The sequence below is a fragment of the Trachypithecus francoisi genome, unplaced genomic scaffold, assembly GCF_009764315.1.
Source record: "Trachypithecus francoisi isolate TF-2019V2 unplaced genomic scaffold, Tfra_2.0 Lachesis_group10, whole genome shotgun sequence".
NCBI classification, from domain to species: domain Eukaryota; kingdom Metazoa; phylum Chordata; class Mammalia; order Primates; family Cercopithecidae; genus Trachypithecus; species Trachypithecus francoisi.
The window spans coordinates 88,856,218-88,875,471 of NW_022681455.1; the positions used below are offsets into that span (position 1 = coordinate 88,856,218).

The following is a 19,254-nucleotide window of genomic DNA, read 5'->3' on the forward strand; positions in this document are numbered from 1 at the left end:
TCCACACCTGGTACGTAATTACAATTGCTTACTAACCAGGTTTTTCACTGAAAGTAAAAGTTGCTAAGAGTTAACAGCGTAACATGTATTTGAGACTACTGAAGAAACAGTTCTACATACAAGGTGTGTAAAGAAAGTAGAATGTACTTCTGGTAAAAGATTTTAAGAAGGCATGGGAATATGAATTTCTCGCCTAAGTTTAGAGGGTTAAAGGATTGTGTTAAGTGAGGAAGGAAAAATCTAAAGGTTTAAACGAGTTGTGAAAGGTTTATAAAAAATTAATGTGTGTAAACATATTGGCTAAAGGGGTGTTATTCTGTTTTTCCATAAATTGAACACTGGAATAAAAGTGCAATGGAGTTTTCCTAAAACACTGTTCTGCTCTTTAACAAAAAAAATATTGTAAAGGGTTATAAAAGGTTTATAAGAATCTTACCTTATGGTCAAACTAATTAAAACCGAATAGATTTGTAAAATGCTATTAAACTAAATTTAGGCTAGGCATGGTGGCTCATGCCTGTAATCTCAGCACTTTGGGAGGCTGAGGCAGGCAGATCACCTGAGGTCAGGAGTTTGAGACTAGCCTGACCAATATGGTGAAACACCATCTCTACTAAAAATTAGCCAGGTGTGGTGGCAGCACCTGTAGTGCCAGCTATTCAGGAGGCTGAGACAAAAGAGTTGCTTGAACCCGGTAGGCGGAGGTTGCAGTGAGCTGAGATTGTGCCACTGCCCTCCAGCCTGGGCAACAGAGCAATACTCTGTCTCAAAAAAAAAAAAGAAAAAAAAAAAAAAATCACCTAGCGTTAGCATTTTAAAGATGCACTAATGCAAACATTAAATCTGGTTTTCTCTTTTGAAAAGAATTTTTATGTAACATTAAAAGATAACAAAAGGTTTTTGTTTGCCTTTTAAGTAAACTACAAAAAAGGCAGGGGGCAGTGTGGAGAGAAAAGACAAATTCAGTTGGCATCATGCCATCTTCACTGGATCTTATTGTTTGGAAAGCTGAGTCTCCTCTCTACCAGAGTAAAGGTTTTTCCTGTTTTAAAATTTGTGAGTTATCATTTTGGTTAAACAAATGACTTATGGTGACCTGGGATTCTACTTTGTGAATATCCAGTGCTATTTTTTTGAGACAAGGTCTTGCTCTGTTGCCCAGGCTGGAGTGCAGTGGCACAACCTTGGCTCACTGCAACCTCTGCCTCCTGGGTTCAAGTAATTCTCATGCCTCAGCTTCCCAAGTAGTTGGGATTATAGGCGTACACCACCACACCCAGCTAATTTTTGTATTTTTTGGTACAGACAGGGTTTCACCATGTTGGCCAGCCTGGACTCCAACTCCTGGCCTCAAGTGAACTGCCCACCTCAACCTCCCAAAGTGCTGGGATTGTAGGTATGAGCCACTGTGCCCTTCTGATATCCAGTGTTTTCAACAAAGGAAACACTGTCAAATATAAAATGGTATTTAATTATCTTTGGGTTATATTCATATAAATATGTTATTAGTATGTGTTATAAAACTGTATGAGATTCCTATAATTCTGATATGCCTCACTGTATGTTATCAGTAATATTACAATTGTTATGTTAATTATTGTGTGCCACAGAGGTAACAAATTTCCTTGTCAATTGTGTCTTTGATTGTGGCTGCCCTAAAATGTTTTTTCATCCACAGACAATTGTCTTGTTTTGATCCTCTTTAGAAAACGGTTTTATAATTAGCTATAAAACTTCGACAGGTGCTCTTGAATGCAAGTTTCTAATAATGCTGGAGATTGTGACATCAGAATAAAAAAAAACTTTCAGGACTCTCAGGGATAGCTAAAATATTCATGAATATCAAGCAAAACAGGAGTTAACTGAATGGACCGAACAGAAAACTGAAGTAATCTTTTTCTTCACTTTTTTTGCTTAAAAAGTTGATCCTTTTTGTTTTTTCAGAGCCAAGCATGGTGGCTCACGCCTGTAATCCCGCACTTTGGGAGGCTGAGGCGGGCAGATCACTTGAGGCCAGGAGTTTGAGACCAGCCTGGTCAACATGGCAAAAACCCCATCTCTACTAAAGGTACAAAAATTAGCCAGGCATTGTAGTGCAGGACTGTAATTCCAGCTATTAGGGAGGCAGGAGAATTTCTTGAACCCAGGGGGCTGAGGTTGTAGTGAGCCGAGATTGTGGCACTGCACTCCAGCCTGGGCAACACAGTGAGACTCTGTCTTAAAAGTTTCTCCAGAATTTGTAAACTATTTGTATTTTTAACTTATGGCGATATAGTTACTTACAGTGCAATAAGAAAGTTTTCTTTTCTAACAGGACACAATTGGAGAAACTGGTTATTTTACCAAGGCTTTGACTGGAATGGCGTGCTTTCCTTTAAGGAATCAAACTTGACTTGTAGAGCCAATGAAAGCCCCTTGGGAAAACTGACCTTACACCTTGTTGACACAGTACCTGTACAGGGTTTCTGACCTGTGGTAAGTAAAGAATGTCACTTTCGGCCGGGCGCGGTGGCTCAAGCCTGTAATCCCAGCACTTTGGGAGGCCGAGACGGGCGGATCACGAGGTCAGGAGATCGAGACCATCCTGGCTAACACGGTGAAACCCCGTCTCTACTAAAAAAATACAAAAAACTAGCCGGGCGAGGTGGCGGGCGCCTGTAGTCCCAGCTACTCGGGAGGCTGAGGCGAGAGAATGGCGTAAACCCGGGAGGTAGAGCTTGCAGTGAGCTGAGATCCGGCCACTGCACTCCAGCCTGGGAGACAGAGCGAGACTCCGTCTCAAAAAAAAAAAAAAAAAAAAAAAAAGAATGTCACTTTCTGATAGGCCCAGGAGCCCCAAGTTATCTTGGGACCTCAAGAGGAGAGGAATTTACCCAACTCATAGCTATCTGAGGGTATAAATCCATGGATGGGCTTGGCTTTAAAAAACTCTTAACTGAGGTTCCTTATGGAACTGACTTCCATCAAAGCCAATTAAAAGGCCTATGTGAGAAATAATTATTCTTGCTGTGTTCTATGGAAGAAATCAGGCCAAGTATAATAACTAAAGTTTATTTTGCAAACAAATCAGTCCTATCATGATTTGTTGCTAATAAAAATAAGGACTGGGAGAGAAAAATTGTGTTTCAAAAACTATAGTATGCCTGTTATTGTTTTTGAGTTTTTATTTTATTTTATTTCCTTTGCAATTTAGATTTTGGTGAGCCACAATGCCCCAAGCTAATGTTTTCAAATCTTTACTTTTAAAACTGGAATTTGCACTCCTTACCCTAGAACTCAGTATTTATAGTACACTGTCCGCTTAAATGCTGTACTAAAACCATAGATAAGAATACTAACACTTTTGTCATGAAGCCTTGGAATCTCAGCCTGGCCTGTGTGAGTACATCCAAGACAGATGCAAAGCAGTTCCACTTCTCTCACTTTGGGGTCAACACCTTCCCCCACCACTCCCGGTTAGGAGAAAGAAGCCAGAGTGACTGACGGCCCTTTCCCAACTTCATAGCCCACACCTTAAGAATAAGGTGCTGTTAAACCCAAAGGGAAGGATTGAAACCACCTTTGTAAAAACTGTAACTGAGGAAATTATGACAGTGAAAGAGATCACACTTGACCGACTCCATCTTGCTTCTAACATTTAAGCTGTCCTTGCTCACTCCTGGACGTAGGCTGGAACTAACCTTGGCAAGGAATTCAGTTTCTGGTTTGACTCTGAAACAAAATTGGTAATAGCCCTTTCCCCAAAAGACCCCCTTCTTGTTTGGGGACCAGTCTGCCTTTGCAGGACTAACAAATTAGCTACAAGATTAGAAATGATGGTTTAGGGGTCATACAGCTTCTGGATCCAAGAGTCTGAACCTCACCAAATTGCTCCTGGCGATAACATTACTAAGATCAGTGGTTGAGATATTTTGCAGACTCTGCTATCAATGGATCAGCTGACACCACCCAGTCCCATAATCTGACTCAATCACATCTTCAGCCTGACCAATCAGCACTCCCCACTTCCCAAGCCCCTACTCGCCAAATTATCTTTAAAAACTCTGATCCCCAAATGTGGAGAAACTGATTTGAGTAGTAACAGAACTCCAGTCTCCAGCTCTGCGTGAATTACTCTTTTTCCACTGCAATTCCCATCTTGATAAATCAGCTCTGTCTAGGCAGAGGGCAAGGTGAACCCGCTGGGCAGATACATTGGTATCAACCTCCTGAAAAGCCATTACTAAGACAGATTCTGAAGTTAGGGTATATGAAGCTGTCCTCACAGGATTAACAAGAATTCTGGGCAGAAAGATAGTTATAATTAAGTGTTAATGAAGCTGAACTTAGACCTACTTCCTTGTAACCGAAAGTCATGTAGCAGTAGACACTGAAAATTTGCATCCCTATTTTCCTATAGATAAAATCTCTGACCTTAGAATCATAAAGCTTTTAAGAATTGCTTAGGATGTTTTTCAGATGTCAAATTCCAGCAAGACAGCTAATGCTAACTGGTTTGAAGCTCCCCAGAGAGGAATAGAATCAGCATGAGAATACAGCTTCTTCTTCAACCTGTCTCATGACTTCACCCTGCACTCTAACCAATAAATGATCTCTACACTTTGGCCTACTTCAAAACCTTTAAACACCCTAACGCCCCAAATCCCTTAGGGAGTCAGAGTTGAGGTTTCCTCATGTCTTGTCATTTAGTGGCCCTACAAATAAACCTCTTTTTCTACTGCAACCCAGTGTCTGTGCATATTGACTTGCTGTGGATGTGAGGCAATAAATCTATGCATGCATAAGCTTCTGTATAACGCTGCAAAGTGGAGAAAAGTTTTGGTGGATGCAGAATGCATGGCTCACAATGGAACAATTACATGGCTATACATGATCCAGACAAACGTGGTTATTCCTGAGCAAACAGCCAGGCTGGTGGACTAGATAAAAGGCTTCCCTGAGAATGAGGACTACCCAACTCCCTCTATAAATGCCAAGTGGAATATCCCAGACAAAGCAACTGATGTGCATGCCTTACGGGACTGGCTTTAAAATGACTGGGACAGTTGTTCAGCAAATATGCCTGCCTCCCAGGTCTTTTAAGAATTGCTTAAGAAGTTTTTCTCAGGAAATTGGTAAGTGCTGTGCTTAAGGGTGTCCTTTAGGGTGGAACCCCTCACATAACCTTACTGCTGCAAAACCACAAAATTGAGGAAGCCATATCAGGTTGCTTCCTTAGCTTCATTAGGTCTTACAGACACAAATAAAAACATTAATTAACAAAAGAATGGCAAAAGGCAGGGAGGAGAGTCAAAGGACTCCTTCCAGGAAAATTTTTAAGGGATCATTAACAAGGTAAGTAAAAAATCATTGATAGGGGTGATACAAAAAAGGAAAAGAAGGTGGGGAGTCACAGGACTCCTCTCAGCAGGGTGGTTATTAAGAAATGGCATGAATAAAATGAAATTAATGAGACTAAAACAAAGATTTTAATACAACATTACTGAAAAATAAGGTAGGTCTAAGGGAGCCCCTCTTGGTCCCTCAATTTGTCCCACGTTGGAGAAATTTAAAGTCAGAAGGCAAAGATTACAATGAGAAATCTGATCTGAAATTGCCTAGGGAGATTAATCAAGGCAAAATTGATAAAGCACAAGGGTCCCTTTGCTTACCCTCTGGCTAGGGACTCAGAGCCTCTGCACACAAGTGGGTAAAACCTTTGGGGGTGGTGAAGATAAATCCCTGAAACTCCTTGATATAAGGAGTCCTATGATCCACTGGCGAAGAAAGGCCCGACTAGGGCTACCAGATTGGGAGAATATGAAAAGGTAAGCATTGACAGGATTATATAAACTGGAATGGCAATAAACAGGCTTTAAGTTAAAAAGTTGTATCTCCTTTACTTGAATGTTTTATGGAAACGGATGTTATGTCTGGTGGGGAAACACTTCCCCTACCTAGTATTATAAAACCAAAACCTGTTCATGAAGTCCTAATAGAGGCTAAAGTTAGGAAAGTAAAGTTGATGGAATTAGGGTACAAGCTTGGAGAACTGGTATATTTGAGTGGCATACTAGATTAACAACTATAATTTTTTCTTTCTTTCCAGTATCACTTCAATTCCCACTGCCCCCACCCCTCATCCCCATCTGATACAGGGGTCACAGGACCAGGGCTGCAACTACAGTTGCACTAAGCAGGGATGACTCCTAAGCAAGTAACTGCAACTGTTTTTAAAACCTATGTCAGAATTCCTAAGGAGCTAATGGGGGTATGGTTGTTTTTTCACAAATTTTGGCAAAATAGAGGCTAAGAGGAAAACTCCCACACATCTTCTGTCAGAAGCATGTTAGAGTCTGCATAAGCAGGAGAAACTGAGTCAGTTATTCCTACATTCTCACAAGGACATTCACCAGTTTTGTACCCAAATCTAGCAATCTTATTCTAACACCGTTTTTTCAGCACCTATACTCATTTCCTCCAATGCTCCTTGAACCAGTTTTCCAGTCCAGCTGGTTTCCTCACAAATGAGCTGAATGCTTGCTATATGCTCACTTTTTAGGAATTAAAATTTTTAAAACACATGGAAAATAATGTAATCATATTTTGTTCAGGGTAGCGATGTGCCTAGGTAAAACTGAACATTTCATAGTTTGCTTTACTACTAGTGGTCACATGATATAGTTCCAGCCAACTAGAGGTAAGCAGAAACCTGCTAGGGTTTTCTGGAAAACTGTTACCTCCTCTTCCATCCTTCCTTCTTGAAAGACCTGATGGCTGGAGCTGCAGCGGTCATTTTGTGACCATAAGGGTAAAGTTTGTAATCATTACTCACCCTTGGACTGCTGCTTATCTTTAGACTTTTTAAATAAAAGAAAACCCTTATTTTGTATAGGTTTCTATTATTGCAGGCAAATTCATTACCTAATAGAGACGTATCAATTTTCATTAACCTACCTATTATAACAAAGTAACAATTTCATTTTCTTAATTAAAAAAATATCAGGGTCAAGAATGAAACATACTGTGAATTAAATATGCTGATTCTTCTCAAGCTTGGCATTTGGTTGGTGGGGACCCATGCAGGTCCAACATGTGTATCAAGAAGTGTTATTTTTGTTTGGGCCCATCTACCCTGGCCATGGCATGATGTTCATTTGCAACAATTGCAAGGTGTTCGGATTTTGTAAATCTAAATCTCATAAAAACTTTAAAAAGCACAATCCTTGCAAAGTTAGATGGACCAAAGCATTCCGGCAAAGAGCTTACAGTGGATAATTCATTTGAATATGAAAAACATAGAAATGAAACCATCAAATACCAGTGAAAGCTACGGAATAAAACTATTGAAGCAATGAAGAGAGTTGAAGAGATCAAACAGAAACGCCAAGCTAAATTTATAATGAACAGACTGAAGAAAAACAAAGAGCTACAGAAAGTTCAGGATATCAAAGTCAAGCAAAACATACATCTTATCCGAGCCCCTCTTGCAGGCAAAGGGAAGCAGTTGGAAGAGAAAACAGTACAGCAGTTACAAGAGGATGTGGACATCGAAGATGCTTCTTAAAAATCTCTGTAACCATTTCTTTTATGTACATTTGAAAATGCCCTTTGGATATTTGGAACTGCTAAATTATTTATTTTTTACATAAGGTCACTTAAATGAGAAGTGATTAAAATATATCTTTCCTACACTGCCATCTACAAAACATCAGATATTACAGATGTTAGCTTGCATCTCAGTGTTAAATCTTCACTGATAGATATGTAAATCATGAAAATTCTACTTATAACTATAGAAGTAAATTGTGGACATAAATGGTTATGCCAATTGGATAATGGCACTAGGCAGCATTTGTATAATAACTAATGAAAAAAATCATGGCTAGCGATATATAAAATAAAATATTATTTGCAGCCAAATATTCCCTTTATTCATCCTATGGAAAGGCTGATACAACAAGGAACTAACAGTTTGTATGACAGTGTCAAATATTATTTTGATTTTAGTATTTCCTGTTTTGGTTTATTTGCATCTTAGAAGAGCATAATGGCATTGTTTGATGAAGCTTAATTATGCTGGACTGTTTTGACCTGGTTTAACCATTCTGATAGGTAGTTGTGGATGTTGGGAATTAGAACTGAATAATCTTTGGCTGGAATGGCACGACATGCTGCAATTTCCACTTTGGAGAATACTCAGTTCTAACTTGTTATTCCTGGTAGAACAAACTTTATTTTTCTAGCCTAGCAATGATCTAGAAGCAGAGGAGTCCCAGTGCCTTTTAAAAGTTATTATGTAGTTTCCCTTTTAAAAGCCCCTGTTTTTGGAAAGTAGAATTTACGGGTACAACATCTGTTCATTATTTGCACATAAAATAATACCATTTAAAAAGTTAAAAAAAAAAAAAGTGCTGATTCAAGAATGGATAAAGATCCCAGAAGACTGGTAGGTAGGTAATTTCAATCAAAACATGCCATAATCACAAATTACTTTCATACTTTCAGACGCGAATTTATTCCTACAGCTCTTATTCATCAAGTAATGTAAATTACTAATTCTGTCGAAACTAGGACCGAACAAAACCGGAATCTTTCTAAAAAAGGTGTTTTTTTGTAGTTGTTGTTTCGTGTTTTTTTTTTTTTTTGTCTTTAAGAGACAAGATCTTGCTCTGTTACCCAGGCTGAAGTACAGTGGTACAATCATGGCTCACTATAGACTTGGAACTACTGGACTCAAGCAATCCTACTGCCTCAGCCTCCTAAGTAGCTAGGACTACAAGTACCATCCACCAGCCTGGCTAAATTCAGTTTATTTAAGCCAAAAAAACTTTTTTATGTTGTTTCCATATGAAAAACTGATTTTTGGCCAGGTGCAGTGGCTCATGCCTGTAATCCTACCACTCTGGGAGGCCAAGGCAGGCAGATCCCTTGAGGTCAGAGGTTCAAGATCAGCCTGGCCAACATGGTGAAACCCTGTCTCTACCAAAAAATACAAAAATTAGCTGGGCATGGTGGTGCACACCTGAACTCCCAGCTAACCAAGAGGCTGAGGTGGGAGAATCACTTGAACCCAAAAGGCAGAGGTTGCAGTGAGCCGAGATCATGCCACTGCACTCCAGCCTGGGCGACAGAGTGAGATCCTGTCTCAAAAAACAAAAAACAAACAACAACAACAACAAAAATAACACAACAACAAAAAACTGATTTTAAAAAAAGTTTTTAAATTAATTACTGTAAGGATATCCCCCCTACAATTTTGTTCTTGAAACTCAAGACTGCTAACCTATGATTACATCAATTTCATAAAAAGCCAACACAGAACAAGATGTGGTCCTTGATTTAATTACAATCCTACAATACTGGCTGGGAAATGGACAAGAAAAAGGAAGCTACAGACAATCACTTCTGACCCCAGCATAAGCAATACCAGTATCCCTTATTTCGACATTCTGGTATAACCCCAAAATGTTAGCCCTAAGAAGAGACTGAACAAACCACTCTTTCTTAAGAAGATGATCTTCACAACCACGGCGAGTAAAAAATATTCTGGGAAGTGCAAAAAGGCCACCAACCTTCTTCCTAGTAAAATCAAAACAGAAACTCCGTGTCACTACCCAGTATTACATCTATGAATTCTTTCCTTCATGAACAAATCAATTGTTCAAGAATTCATGAAACCTACCTGGGCAACATAAGGAAACCCTATATCTTAAGAAAAAAAAAAAAGCCCAGCATGGTGGCACATGCCTACAGTCCCAGCTACTCAGGAGGCTGATGTGGGAGGATCACTTGAGCCTGGAAGGGCAAGGCTGCAGAGAGCTGAGATTACACCACTGCACTCCAGCCGGGTGACAGAACCAAATCCTATCTCACACACGCACAGATGAAACCGGGTACCAGGCTCTTCTAACTGAAAGGGTAGTAAAACAGTACCTGGTCAACTTGAACCCTCTGAAGTCAGTACCGCAATAGGCCACTTCTACTTTAATTACTTTTTTTTTTTTTCATTCTTACCTTACTCCATAAATACATAAGTAAAACTGGGAAAAGGTCAATTACTAGCTGTTCTTAAACACCCTCTCTTTTTCTCACAAATTAAAAATGGACTGGGTGGTAGCTTGCCTGAGTTTCATGGGTGTACTGTAACTTCAACGTTTTAAGACTGAGTAGTCCTTCCCAGGACTCTGCTTGAAGTCCTCCAGGCTGGTACTGTTTAGGGCACTGCCTAGGCCTCTGGGTGGCTACTCACTGCCATCAAGTAATGCCTGAAGCTAAGCATCAACTGATGGGCAGCTGTGGTCAGCAAACTCCACACCTTAAAAGTTCATGGAGACCCCAAACAAGTAGCTGTGTCATTTACTTCCAATTACTTCTTTTATCTGTTAACCAACCAGGCTCCACTGACTGTTAGCACCCAGTTTCTTGCTATGGACTTCAGTGACCCCAGCATAGCACTAGCTCCAGATACTTCACATTGCCATATCCTCTATTTTCTCACTTCTCTAAGATGTATGGAACACTTGCAATTCACCCACAACTACTGAGGCACCCTTTGGCCCTCAGAGTCATCCTCAGGATTCCTTTACATCCACGATTCCAAGCTCTGAAATTACTCAGATTACAACCTCCAGAATTCTCCAATACTTAACTTCCCTGTGTGCACGACCCTCTGGGTTTCAGAGAGCACAGGGTCGAAGGTCTTGTCCCTCCCTTAATCCTCGCGGCTCATTCCGCCCTTTCTGCTTTCATCTGTTTCCCTGTCCTAGCTTGAACAAGGCTGACCTCTTCAAAAATATTTCCTGGGCCCGTGTGCCTTGCTCTATTGTACTTCAGACCCCCTTACCTCCAATCCTTGTGTACTGGCATCACAAACCTCTTGAGTCGGGGAAAACATTACCTACTTGAGAGTTTCTGGCTCAAGTGACACTGTAAATTCATACTATCTAATCTTCCTTGGCCTTTACTTCATCCCAGTCCTTTTTATGTTTTCAGTCTGCAGCAGTTCCACTGCACCTAACACATCCTACTGTTTCGGAGCTCTTGCACTCCCTCTCTGGGGATGAACTAGCACTGAGACTGTACCGTACGCCACTGGAGCCTTCAACTGCCCTCTTCAAGTATTAGAAACATATGGGCTAGGCATGGTGGCTCATGCCTGTAATCCTAGCACTTTGGGATCCTGAGGTGGGAGGATCATTTGAGCCCGGGAATTCAAGATTAGCCAGGGCAGCATAGTGAGATGCCATCTCTACCAAAAACAGAAAAATACACCATGGGCATGGTGGCACATGCCTGTAGTCCCAGCTGCTCAGGAGGCTAAGAGGATTGCTTGAGCCTGGGAGGCAGAGGTTTCAGTGAGCTGAGATCACACCACTGCACTCCAGCCTGGAGACCCTGTCTCAAAAAGGCAGTCTAAAGCTCAGGTCAAAAAAATAAACAAACAAACAAATAAATAAAAACAAAGCTCAGGTCCCCTGACGTGTTTTGTTCAGCATATATAACTGTTTTCTCGAATATGTAGTTTAAAAATATTTTACTCATATAATTCGATGTGTATGATTTTAAAAATGTAAATTAGTGGCCACTTAAAGAAATACAATGTTTTACATAATTAAATCCGGACTCCTTGCTTCTCTTAGATAATAAGAACACTGGACATCACTGAGCCCCACTGTGTAACTGACTAATGCGACACACATGGGAATCTGCCCTCTCCAACAGGGCCATGTGCCTTCGTTCACCACAGTCCCTCCTCCCGACCATCTCACTTCCCTACACAGGTTCCCTGCCTGGTTCCCAGGAAGCACTCTGAGTTTGTGGCTCTTTGATCTAAAAGAAGGGTTCTTTTTTTTCTCTTGAGACGGAGTTTCGCTCTTGTTGCCCAGGCTGGTGTACAATGGCGCGATCTTGGCTCACCACAACCTCCACCTCCCTGGTTCAAGCAATTCTCCTGCCTCAGCCTCCTAAGTAGCTGGGATTACAGGCATGCGTCACCCCACCCGGCTAATTTTGTAATTTTAGTAGAGACGGGGTTTCTCCATGTTGGTCGGGCTGGTCTTGAACTCCCGACCTCAGGTGAGATCAGACCACCTCAGCCTCCCAGAGTGCTGGGATTACAGGCGTGAGCCACTGCACCCGGCCTAAAAGAAGAATTCTAACTCGTCTCACTCCTCAACCTCATCCCTTTCCACCACTGCTTCACAGGGAGGGTCCCACCTCTGTTTCTTCACTTTAATCTCCATTTGCGAATGAGGCAACAGCTAGCTAGTACCTCCCTTTCGTCTCTGAAATTCAATCCTCACACTCCTTTGCTTCCAAGATGTCTTCCAGCACTGACTTCAGTCCCCTCTCTGGGCCCCCTATGGAAACTGCCCTCTTATAAGGAGTTCTTCTCACTCTTAGACATTGCCTCTCTAGCCCCTGTATTAATGCCAAATTGCACAAAAGTTGCTCAACCCTTATTCTCAATTTCTGTACTCATACTATTGAAAACCAGCAAGAGACCACACTGAGCAGCCCCAGCCCAGAGTTTGTGTAAACACTGAGACATTTGTGGAAATGTAAATCTCTCATGTCCTCCTAACTCTTCCATGACTCTTCACTGACTACCTGCAGGGTAAAATCCATGTTCTGCAGCAGGCCCCAAGCACTTTGATGTGTGACGCAACTGCCCTCTTTCATGCCCCTGTGATTGCATACAGCTTCTTCCCTCTGCCAGGAGCTCCCTGCTCCCTAGGAAACCAGCTGGCAGAGCAACCCTTCCATTCCTGTGTTACAGAAACACCTTGCACACACTGCAGTTGTTATATGTATCACACTGTACTGTATCTTCCCCATGTCTGTCTCCCCTAAGAGGCAACGGGATCCTTGAGGTCAAAGGGTAACCGTCAGTACACTTCCTGGCACCAGAGTTTTCCTTAAATGTTGACGAGCTGGTAGCCCCAACCAGTCAACAGGTCAAACAACTTAACCATCCCTCCTGCCACCTGGCTTAAAACCGACCCCTAAATCCCTACATTCACACAGCTGCGCTGTCCCTGTGAAAACCTTGCCACCCCTGCCCTACTTATGCCCAAGGCTAACTTGCAACAGTGTTCCTTCCACTCTTGGTCTTCTGTTTCAGGAAGATTCCATGCTTCTCAAAATCCTCACTGATTTTCTATTAAATAAGGTCCAATGACCTTAGCCTGACATTTTGGTACCTCAGGCTTCATCTTTCACAGGAGCACCTGGACACCTTTTACCATGACACTCCATGTTTTCTGGGCCTTTGCTCCACAACCACCTCTGGAAGGTCAGGTGCCTGGGAATATTTGGCTCTTCAAAGGCCAGCTGAAGTACTGCTTCCTACAACAAATCTTCCCTTTAACAAAAGTGGCCACTGGTACAGAGTCAGTGCCTATTTTTCAACCTGCATGGGCACTATCACTATCAACTAGCAGTTTCCATTTCACCCCTCTGCAGTCAATGGAGGCCCACCTAACTAAGTTCTACATTCTCCTCTACTCTATCATTTGCAAAAGGCAGTGAATTAACATTTTAAAGGCAAAACACAAGTAAACCACGTGGTGGGACACAAGACACTTCACCACATCTTATTTTGAGCAGAGACACTATAACTGAAAAACTCTTCTTTACTCTAAATCTTCCTTCCTCTAAATCTGCTGCTCTTCCACAGCCTAACTTAAAATATTACAGACATTGAATCAAATTTGCTTTCCTGTTCTTAGTTTTTAAAATCAAGATAATGGTTTTCTCTTCCTTCAAGAAAGTAAAACAAACTCCAAAACAAATTCAGAACAAAAAAGCCCTGATTGTGGCATTCAACCCTTACCCATGAGTCTCAAGGGGAGAAAAAAAAAATTTCTTACAAGTGGGAGGGTTGACTTATGAGTAATACATATCACAAAGATCAACAAGCAGGAGCACATACTAGCAAGAAACTGTAAGACACACCTTTCCCAAACAGCTTGGCTGAACTGTGTGGCAAGGACAGCCAAGAAAACTGGCATGGGAAGGTCTGGCAGGACCAGCAGGGCTCTTCTGTAGAGCAAAGGAGTCATTCTCCATGCTTGCGATGAGTCTTGAGCAAAAGCAGAACCCAGAGCAGGCAGAACGCACAGCAAAGGCAGAGACTACTACAGTGGAGGTTTAAGCTGAAAGGTGCCAAACCAGAACACTGGAAAAATAAAGTGGGGTTGGATTAATCGTTCTGTAAGTCAGAGGAGGAGTTTAGGCTGAATGAGACAGGTGACAGGAGGCTCTAGTAGGTTCCAGGGCAGGAGAATGACTTTTTGCAGGAGGATTACTCTAATATAAGTTGAACCAGGGAGGGAGGGAGCAATGAATCAATAAAGGCAATGGAGCAAGGGAGGGGACATACAGTAATGAAAGTCTTAACTGCAGCAAACGCAATAGAAAGGAAAGGAACGAATGCACGTAAGAGATTTTCAGAAGAAAAAGCAGGACTTCATCATGTCAAGCGTTGAAGCCCTGAGAAGTGCAGAAGACTGGATAGCTGGGGAGAATGGACAAAGGGGATGCGCCTTAGTCTGCAATCCAACTGACTAAAAAAGTGAAGCCCAGGAAAGCAAACTTGGTTCTACATCTACAATGTTGGCTTTTCGTTTTGTTTTGTTTTTTTGAGACGGAGTCTCGCGCTCTCGCCCAGACTGGATTGCAGTGGCACAATCTCGGCTCACCACAACCTCTGCCTTCCGGGTTCAAGCGATTCTCCTGCCTCAGCCTCCTGAGTAGCTGGGATTACAGGCGCGTGCCACCATGCCAGGCTAATTTTTTGTATTTTTAGTAGAGACGCCACTGCACTCCAGTGTTGATGACAGAGTGAGACCCTGTCTCAAATAGAAAAAAATAGGTAAACATACATCCTTTCTTTCTGACATTCTCCAAACATTTTATTACTATTAATGGTTTTTTTCCGAATCTCAAGAGAACACGGTTTTTACCGTGTTACCCAGGACGGTCTCGATCTCCTGATCCGCCCGCCTCGGCCTCCCAAAGTGCTAGGATTACAGGTGTAAACTACCGCGCCCGGCCTAAAATCTTTTAAGTTAAGCTGTGAAGAACTATACAGCTGAATGCCCTGTCTCCTCTAAGCATGTTTAAAGCAAACACTCACGATTTTTTGTTAAATCTAAGAACATCAGGAGATATGACTACTCAGATTCAAGGACACTGACATTTGTCAAGTAGGATGCAAAAAGAGGGCCCCTCCTGCCCACCCCGCAGACAGGGCTCATCGTATGAAAGGCAAGTATCGAGAACGAAGGCTCTGGAAACAAACTCCCTAGGTCTGAATCCTGCTGCCCTACTTAGGAGACGGAAAAACCTAGAAAAACTTGGTTACCTAGGAGGAGGAACATACTGTGTTGCTTTTTGGTTTGCAAAGGGAGGGAAGTAGATAGAGGTGCTGAAGAGGTCTGAAATGCTGATTTAGGCAGAAGGTGAGTCACCACTTTGAGTTTCAGTTTCCCCAGCTGTTAATTAAAAAAAAAAAAAAAAAAAAAGACAGCGGGGTGGTGGTGAGGAGGATAAAATCTACCTTATTAGAAGCCATTAAGGGCTGCAAATTCCTTCTGAAGTAACCTCTGATGTTCTATAAGCGTTATGTAAATGTTAGCTGTACGTAATATCGATACAAGGAATAACGCTATTTTTTAACATATTAAATATCAGGCGGGGCGCGGTGGCTCCCGCGTGTAGTCCCAGCACTTTGGGCGACCGAGGTGGGAGGATGATTTGAGTCCAGAAGGTCGAGACCTGCCCGGGCAACCTAGTGAAATCTCGTCACTACAAAACAAACAAACAAACAACAACAACAACAAAAATGAGTTGGGCGTGGTGGTGCGCTCCTGCGGCCCTAGCTCAACAACAACAACAAAAAAATGAGTTGGGCGTGGTGGTGCGCTCCTGCGGCCCTAGCTCCTCGGGAGGCTGCGGTGGGAGGATCACTTGAGCCCGGAAAGTCGAGGCTGCAGTGAACTGAGATCGCGCCACACTGCACTCCAGTGTGGGTGACAGAGTGAGACCCTGTCTCAAATAGAAAAAAATAGGTAAATAAACATACATCCTTTCTTTCTGACATTCTCCGAGCGTTTTATTACTATTAATTTTTTTTGCCGATTCTCAAGAGGAACTGAGATCCTAAAAAGGCTCAGAACTGCAGTAGTGGAGGCCCGGGGATGGGGGATAAAGGCTTAGGTGGTGGATAACGAGGCTGCGGGCCCAGCACCAGGCCTTGCGTACCATCCTGGTGGCCGGGGAACAGATAACAACAGGCGACATGCGCAGCGCGCCCGGTCCGTGCCACAAGCTATGCCCGCGCTTCAAGCACATCCCCACTTTCATCCTTGCGACAGCCCTCTGAGGTAGGTACTTTCGTCAGCGCCACTTTACAAATGGGGAAACTGAGGCTCCGGGGATCAAGCGGCTATCCAAGGTCACGTGGCTCGCGAGCCAAGAAGGCAGGTTCGCGGACTCCCGAGACTGCGTCCCCAACCCCGGCGCATCACGGCGGACGACAGGGGCGGGGAGGAGCGGGCGCCCGGAGACCCAGACCGATCCAGGCCGCGGGCGCGCGGGGGCGGCGGCCAGACTCACCTTGGCGCTGTGCACCGCCTCCTGCGCCCCGCAGAGCTGCAGCCAGATGCGCGCGGGCAGCGGCTCCTCAGCCCCTAGCGCGCCGAGCACGGCCAGGTTTACGCCGAACAGGCCCTCGATACGGCTGCGGCTCTGCTCCAGCAGCTCCGCCTTCTCGGCTGGCGCCGTGAACTCGTCCAGTACCGCCCGGGCCGCCATGGCGGGCGCGGCCTCCCGCGGCGGCGCCGGGGGCCGGCGGCGGCGACGCCCCCTCAGCTTGCTGCTGCTGCTCCCAAGCCAGTCAGGCGGCGTCGGCCCTTCCCGGCCGCCTCGCCCCCGCCCGCACCCCGCCGCCCGCCCTCAGGCCCGGCTATACCATCCCGCCACGACCGCAGCAGCTTGGCAACTGCTGGCAGAGTACCCCTCCGCCCCTTTGCCGCCGCCGCCGCCGCCGCCGCGGGCCGGGCCCCGCCGCCGCGCATGCGCCCCAGTCGAAGCCGTCATTGAGGTTCGCCGCCCCCTAGGGGAAGGGAGGTGGGTGTGGGCGACGGAAGTTGACGTCACCCACAGTCGCCATGTTGGTTGAGAGTCAAGAGATGGTTCTGGAGGCCTGGGCGGACTTCTTTGATGAGGGCAAAGTGCTTTCGGGGGATATGGTGGATGTAAATGTATGGGTTTATAGCTGGGGAAACTTAATTGCCAGGAGGCGAGACTGAGAGTGTCACACAGGGATTGGACTTGACCTTCGACATCTTGACGCTCAAACCAGGATTCTAGCAGTTGAGTTATTCAGTTTCACATTAATCCACAGGCAGATGGGACCTTTCTCTCTCTGTTTCTTCCCTTCCTCCCTACCCTGTTACCTTCTTAGCTGTCCTTCTCACTCTTTTCTCTTTCCCTCTTTCAGTAAAAATGGTAGCAAGAAGAGAAGAAAATGGGCATACTTAGAATTGAAAAGCAAAAAAATGATTAAGATAAATTCAAGAAGGCCTGGAGTGGTGGCTCACGCCTGTAATCCCAGCACTTTGGGGTGCAGAGGCGGGCGGATCACCCGAGGTCGGGAGTTCAAGACCAGCCTGACCAAGATGGAGAAACCCTGTCTCTGCTAAAAAAAAAAAAAAAAATCAAGGCATTATATCCCAGCTACTAGGGAGGCTGAGGCAGGAGAATCACTTGAACCCTGGAGGCAGAGGTTGCGTGTGGTGAGCAAAGATCGCGCCATTGCACTCCAGCCTGGGCGACAAGAGCGAAATTCTGTCTCAAAAAATAAAAATAAAAATAAATTCAGGAGAGTGATTTCTGTGAGGGAAGAGAGGGGATATGTTATGGGAGTAGCCCCAAAAATGGGAGTTTGGGGGCTCACTCATGATCTTACCTGGGATTGGGGCAAATAAACCCTAACCCCTCTCCAGGTCTGTTTTCTGATCTGTAAAATAAAAGGCTACGCTCAATTATTTCTAAGGCCTTTTCCAGGTTTTATATTCTCTTGAGTTCATGAAAACATTGTGGAAGAGAAAGTGTTGAATTACTTTCCTTCAGCTAAATATTGTGGCTATAGTAGATAGGGGCTCTGGGAATATTACCTCTCTACGTTTTAATTCTTCATCTATAAAATGTAGATAGCAATAGTACTTCCTATGGTGAATATTAATATAGTACCCAACACTGTAAGTGCTCACTGAACATTATTATTATTGCTAACTTAGCAATATATTTAAGGCTCAATTTTCAGGAAAAATCTTTTTGTGGATTATGCAACCACAGTGAACTTGTGGGCCCAGGAGCCTGTGCCATCTGTGTACATCCCCGCTAGAGGAAAAGGAGGAGGAGCTAAAGATGCCTTAGTTGGAAATACCAAGGGGGAATGGTCTCTGTAGGAGGATTTACCCAAGGTAAAACCTGTGAGAGATCCAGCCTGATGGGGGTTTCCATACGTCTCAGACACTCAGGTGTGGTCTCCCAGTGCCCCACCAAGAGGTGATTCAGCACAGGGAAGAGAACCACTAGGCTCACAGATCAACAGCTTCCTGCTCCCCTGGGCTTTTCCCTTGATATCCACACAACCGACAGCCTTGCTCCATCAGGTAGATGAACTGGGATTGGCTGAGGCAGGTCAGGTGGCAAGTGTGGCATTGCTGATGTATTGCTTGCAGAACCGCAATCTGTCAGTAAGGCATGTTGTCAACACAGCATGTTATTTCCTGCCTTATTGCACTCACCTTAAACGGAATTGCTATTGTTCAGTGATTGGACAGGGCTTTCCCCAGGGCTGGTTCCTGTTTGCTCCCAGTGACTTCCCTGCTTGTGATTTTTAATTGCTTAATTGTAAGAGGTGAGGAGGGAGGCTGCCTTGAAAAACACACCACAGTGCCTTCCTCTCCCCACTTCCCTCCAAAAAAATCCTACTCCAAACCAACAGAAGCAGTGCATACACACACCCTTAAAAAATGCTGGGCCATGAAGCTGTGCTCATAAGTCACTGGGTTAGTGTATAATTGAAGATACATAGTTTTGGGAGGATTTCCCCCAGTTTTAATTTAAGACTTGCCAGGCTAGGTGCGATGGCTCACACCCATAATCCCAGCACTTTGGGAGGCCAAGGAGGGGTGTATCACTTGAGCCCAGGAGTTCGAGACCAGCCTGGCCAACATGGTGAAACCCTGTCTCTATTCA

The 19,254-nt window shown here is 43.9% G+C and overlaps 1 protein-coding gene and 1 pseudogene across 1 annotated transcript in view; one reads left to right on the top strand and one right to left on the bottom strand.

Moving 5' to 3' along the window:
• The window catches only part of N4BP1 (NEDD4 binding protein 1), a 75,580-nt gene extending 58,531 nt beyond the window's left edge, over window positions 1–17,049 (bottom strand). Inside the window, exon 1 of the mRNA XM_033218338.1 lies at window positions 16,603–17,049. Within this exon, the coding sequence (XP_033074229.1) occupies window positions 16,603–16,800 (198 nt within the window). The 5' untranslated portion in view covers window positions 16,801–17,049. The remainder of the gene's footprint in view (window positions 1–16,602) is intronic.
• On the top strand, window positions 7,073–7,546 carry LOC117087757 (annotated as a pseudogene).
• Window positions 17,050–19,254: the final 2,205 nt, after the last annotated feature.